This window comes from Lucilia cuprina, chromosome 4 (genome assembly GCF_022045245.1).
Source record: "Lucilia cuprina isolate Lc7/37 chromosome 4, ASM2204524v1, whole genome shotgun sequence".
In the NCBI taxonomy this organism is placed as follows: domain Eukaryota; kingdom Metazoa; phylum Arthropoda; class Insecta; order Diptera; family Calliphoridae; genus Lucilia; species Lucilia cuprina.
The window spans coordinates 60,079,454-60,085,453 of NC_060952.1; the positions used below are offsets into that span (position 1 = coordinate 60,079,454).

At 31.8% G+C, this 6,000-nt stretch overlaps 1 protein-coding gene across 1 annotated transcript in view; it reads right to left on the reverse strand.

Moving 5' to 3' along the window:
• The window catches only part of LOC111687299 (NADH dehydrogenase [ubiquinone] 1 beta subcomplex subunit 2, mitochondrial-like), a 65,575-nt gene that overhangs the window by 25,770 nt on the left and 33,805 nt on the right, over nt 1-6,000 (reverse strand). Inside the window, exon 2 of the mRNA XM_046948986.1 lies at nt 404-527. Coding sequence (XP_046804942.1) covers nt 404-527 — 124 coding nt within the window. The remainder of the gene's footprint in view (nt 1-403; nt 528-6,000) is intronic.

Here is a 6,000-nt window from a genome sequence, read left to right on the forward strand (position 1 = left end):
CTTATTTTGTATAATTATGAAAATTTTCTAATTTGTCATTCATCAATAAAACTTTAAATCATTCAAAAGTTTTTCGGACTGTCTCTAAATTTTCTACAATTTAAATACATAGGAATAATAAAGATTTCAAATTTTATAAAAAAAATTAACAATATATTCACGTTTAATCAAAAATCTCGTAGAAAATTTAAAAAAAGTAAAATAAACAAATTGATAAATTATTCTAAAAATAATTGTTCAGCTTAAGTTTTTTCTTAAAATTTTGAAAATTTTACATAGGCAAATTGATTTACTGTATATTAGTACATTCTAAGCCATACATTTAAATATTTGTTAATAAAATTTTAATAAAACAAAAAAATTAAGCATTTTGATTCTGCTTTTATATGTTTTAGAAACTTACAGTAATATGTTCGTATTCATGCCACAAGTGCCAAAGAACCCACCACCACATAGCAGCTCCCACAAGTTCAGCACCAATTTGAGTGGCTTTTGAATGGGGAGGCGGTGCAACTCGATAGGAAACGCTGAAAATATAATTTTTTATTTTAGAATTTATTAAAACTACTACTAGTACTTATTAAATAAAGGCAAACCACGTCTGCAAAAAAACAATATTAAAAAGTATGCATTTAAAGATAATTCGAATTAATTTAATGATAATTCAACGAAATTTTGTGCACCAATAACGAAGTTTGTTAAAATCAGTGTTTAAATAACTAGATAAGTAGCTGTAGTAACGAAAAGTAACTACTTTCCCTACAAACATTTGGAAGATATCGTCCATAGAAGATATCAAAGCAATATTAAATTTTTTTAAATTTGGAAGAAAATCACCCAAGCAATATTTTTTTGATATCGCAATGTTAATATTTAAAAGTAAAATTGGCAATAAACAATAAAAATATATAAATTAATATTTTTTTGATTTTGTAAAGTATTTTTTGTTGCCAAATTGTTGTATTTATTTCTGTAAGAGGATTTTCATCCTACGCAATACGTTTAGGATATCGTTATGTTATCGCATAGATGATATTATAGCAATAAAAATATTTTTTTCAAACTTCAAAATATTTTCAAAATAAGAAAAAAACTAATTTTTTTAAATAAATCTTACTACAATAAGTTAATACGCGATAAATCAAGACGACATCATTACAATGGTAATTTAATTTATGCTTGGAAAAATGTAAGTTTATCTTTATTTTCACATAAAAAATGGATAGTCATGATGTTTTGGTTTTCAGACTACTTAAAAGAAATCAATATTAAAAGAATCTTCCTGTGGGTAAAACAAAATTGTGCTGGGGAAACGTTAATTTGGCATATTTTTATTAATTTATTTTCCATATTATAATATTTTATTGCTAACACTAAAAAAGGGTATTCAAATTGCCAATTTTTTAATTTCTTATACTTTTCTTCCTAAAGATAATAGGAGAATATCTCCAATATATCTTCCAGACGATTATCTGAAGATATCTTCTTATTTTCACCATGCTGGTTATCTAGCAATGTCTCTTTTTTGTCTTCTAGGAGTATTGCTTTCGTATTGCTTAGAAGTATCCCCCTGGCCGCACAATCTCTCCCGAGGAGGTATCTTCCGCAATACGCAATATGTTGCCGCAATAATTTTTTTCTTCTAAGCAATACGAATTCGTATCGTTTTCGTATCTTCTTGCTTGTAGGGTTTGTAGTTTAAAACATAGAGGGGAAACCTGTCAAAATTTTTTTGAAAACATAAAGTAGGCTGTTCACACATATGGGTACTGTGTATTCAACATACCACCTGTTAGATTTCCCCACAGTCATTTGTCAAATTAAATGTAAATAAATTAAATATTTTTAGTTTTGTATAAAATATCAAAATTATGAACGTATGTTTCCGTATTCGTCGGGATTTTCATTTTTTGTCTTGTCCCGGTTATTGCAGTGGTCCCTTCAGGATGGCTGTGGTTTAAACACAAAATAATATCTATTCTATGTAAGTTCGGTGCTGTTACCGAAAAAAAACAAATACATAAGTGAATATGCTCTACACTTGTCTTATTGGCCTTATAAGACCACTGGGTAAGCTTTTGAAACGACTCACCACCACCACTTTGTGCTCCTTAAACTTTACTAATGTACTCGAGCTACCTAATCTCTGACCATTGCTTAACTACCGAGATGCAAAAACATCACTTTAGTTTTCAACAACGAATGTGTGATTCGGCAATAACACCTACAGATGTAATCAGTGGATACACTGTGGTCTGGTACGGAGAGAGTAAACCCTAAATATACCCTGACATGGAAGGCAAATTCATTGGTGTCACATTTATAAGATACTTTACATACATCACCATTCAACTCTACACACCGACACACTCATTGAGACCAACATCTGAGTAAGTAAGGTCCGTATAACCCTACATCCATCCCGTATGATATACATTTGACACCAACTCATTTCCAATGCTGTTATCTCAGCTATAGCACCGAACTTATCCCGAATTATAGACTTTACCGTGCACCAGTCTTTTAACCAATCTTCTCTTCCCGGGTTTACCGAAAAAAACAAATACATAAGTGAATATGCTTTACACCTGTCGTATTGGCCTTATGAGACCACTGGGTAAGCTTTTGAGACGACTCACCACCACCACTTTGTGCTCCTTAAACTTTACTAATGTACTCGAGCTACCTAATCTCTGACCATTGCTTAACTACCGAGATGCAAAAACATCACTTTAGTTTTCAACAACGAATGTGTGATTCGGCAATAGCACCTACAGATGTAATCAGTGGATACACTGTGGTCTGGTACGGACAGAGTAAACCCTAAATATACCCTGACATGGAAGGCAAATTCATTGGTATCACATTTATAAGATACTTTACATACATCAGCATTCAACTCTGCACACCGACACACTCATTGAGACCAACATCTGAGTAAGTAAGGTCCGTATAACCCTACATCCATAACGTATGATATACATTTGACACCAACTCATTTCCAATGCTGTTATCTCAGCTATAGCACCGAACTTATCCCGAATTATAGACTTTACCGTGCACCAGTCTTTTAACCAATCTTCTCTTCCCAGGTTTAAACCGCAGCCACCACGTACATACCAAATGGAATACTCCAATAACCGGGACAAGACAAAGATGGAAGCTTAGCCCCGTGGCATCAAATTATCCTGGCAAACAGGGAAGAGTTGGTGTCAAAGGAATAGGTTACTGAATGAATCAAGGGTATATCGACCTCGCCACACCCAAATACTCGTAAGAATGACGAGTGTTTTCTCTTGAATTTGGGTCACCTAGTACATCTGTTTATTTTGCCGAAGTTATGTAAAATTTAAAAAATAAATAAAAAATTGTTGTGGTGAAAATGTCAGAATAATAAATTAAAATGTCGTTACCTAGCAAACACAGAGTGTTCATGTAAAATCTAGAAAGGTTGTAAATCAAACTAAGCCCCGTTAACTGGTTATCGTTTAACCGAAAGTTATTCTGCCGATTAAAATATTTTTTGTATGAAAACTGTCAATTTAACCTTAAGATAAAGAATAAGAATAATAATTGTGTTATTGGGGGTAAATCGAATGTAAACGTTAAATCAGTTTCTCTTTTAAAGAACAGTTAATGTTTAATATTTAATAAAATTAATAACATTTTTAAAACGTTTGATTATGTGTTTGTTGGGTTATTTAAAATATGGGGAATATACTAATACTATCATAAGTTTATCTACTACTACATTCAATCGACTTAGGCTTTTGACAACAGACTTAGGTCCTTGACAGCAGAGTTTCCGCTCTATATACTCTATGGTTTAAAATGTTTAAAAACTAGCAGCAAATCATATACTATTACTACTGCTGCCTTTAGATTTTGGTAGCAGTAGTTATAGATGTAGCAAAAAAATAAAAATTTTAGTAGAGTCATTGGTATATTTTAATGTAGCAGTTGAATACTTCAAATAGTAGCACTAAATATTTTTTTCAAGTAGCAATAAATGTTATTACATTTTTCAACAATCTGAAATTTGGTAGGATTGCTACTTAATTTAGGTAGCAGTTCTAGGTAGCAATGCTACTTAAATTTTTAGTAGCATAAAAAATATTTTTTTATTAAAATACGAAAAAAAATTACGTCATTTAGAAAAAAACACAAGCTGCGGGATAAAATTATGGACGTTCTAAAGACATATTTACATATTTAAAAGATGCGATATTAATTTCTCATTGCCTTTTCGCAAGAGATATTCTAGGAGGACTGTCGAAGTCCGGTTAGGCCGCGTTGAAGACGATTTGATCGATCTCCATGACGATCTTATCGACTTCGACGACGGCCTTACCGACCTTGACTGAAGGTCTCCAAACACCTTCTAAAGGCAATGTTTTAGGAAGTGTTACGAGCAAGCCGGGCTTGGCGCCGAAGAAGATCGGCTAATTTTTATTAAAAAACAAAACCGAACGACTCCCGGTCATAGTGGTGTTTTTTAAATTCAAAAAAAAATAATAATAAAAAAACGCACTCCCGGTGCTTCAATTACTTGAAAAAACAAAAAAAAAAGTGTTTCAATTCCCACCAACCAACACGTAAGTAGAAATAAAATTCTCTATTTTATTTGTGTGCATAGTTCAATTCTGTTATTGAACAACTTTGTTAATTTCTTAACAAAGTAAAAACAAAAGCAACAAATCTCCAAAATAAGAGTTGGAATTTGTTTATGGTCTTTTTTGAACCACAGTAAATTTGGTGGTGGTTTTTTTGTTTATTTTATCTCTTAAAATAACAAAATATATTCTCTTTTTTTATACGCTATACCGTAGCTATAACAAAAGAAAGTAAAAACAAAGAGACAAAATATACATATATACAAACATACATTACATATATACGTTATTGTGTTTGTTGTAATTTGTGTGTTCCCTACACATTGTGAGTCGGTCTGATTAGTTCAATACTAATTATAACATCGACTTAAATTTTTAATTAAATTTCGAGTAAAATCTTTTTGGAAAAATATTTTCGCGAATTAGCGGTCACCCTACTCTGTTAGATCCGGCATATTAGGTACAATATAGCACCTGTAAACGGAACTATTTTGTAATATTTTTTCAATTAAAAGATTTTTTATTTAACTTTTTAGAAATATTTTTCGGTCACTCTACACAATTAGATTCGGTATATTAGGTACATTATAGGACTTGTATACGGAATTTTTTTTCTCAATATTTTTCAACTTACGGTCAAATTAGATAATATTAGTGTAGATCACTTACTGTTCTACTTGTTAGTTGTTCTTTTCATTGATTTGGCTTTTTCGATATTAGTTTTTCTCATTTGGCTTTTAATTTTCCATTTTAAACAATTTATTTGAACTTTTTCAATAATGGGCTCCACATTATGTGCCAAGTTCGCTTTAGAATGCGATAATTTAGTTGGATCTTGTTCCAAGTTTGATATAACTCCATTGGAAAATTTAACCGAGTCACTTCTCGAGACGAAATTGCAGTCCCTTGAAGAGGACTGGCAATCAGTTCGAAAAGCCTTTGAGGATTTATTTTTAACTAATGAGAATATTATTCCTGAGAGCGAAAAATGCACGGCAAAAGTAAGATTTGGATCGGTTAAGGACGAATATCAACGTACCAAGGCTAATATGATGGACCAATTGAAGATGCACAGAGCTTCTAGTAATAAAGGTCTAAGGCCCGATCAACCGACTAACTCTACTTTGTTCAATACTTCGAATATGTATCCCATTAATGTCACATTTAATGATTCGAAGATTTGTATAAAGGTTCCTCCTTGTGATACTCAGGAATTTTATGGGGGTTATGAGGAATGGCCATCATTCCGCGATATGTTTGGCTTTTATTTATGGTAATAACCCTCGATTGACACAGGCTCAAAAGTTATATCATCTAAGGAATAAAACAAAGGGCGAAGCAGGTAGTATTGTAGCTAAATATCCACTTTCAGATCAGAATTATTTAC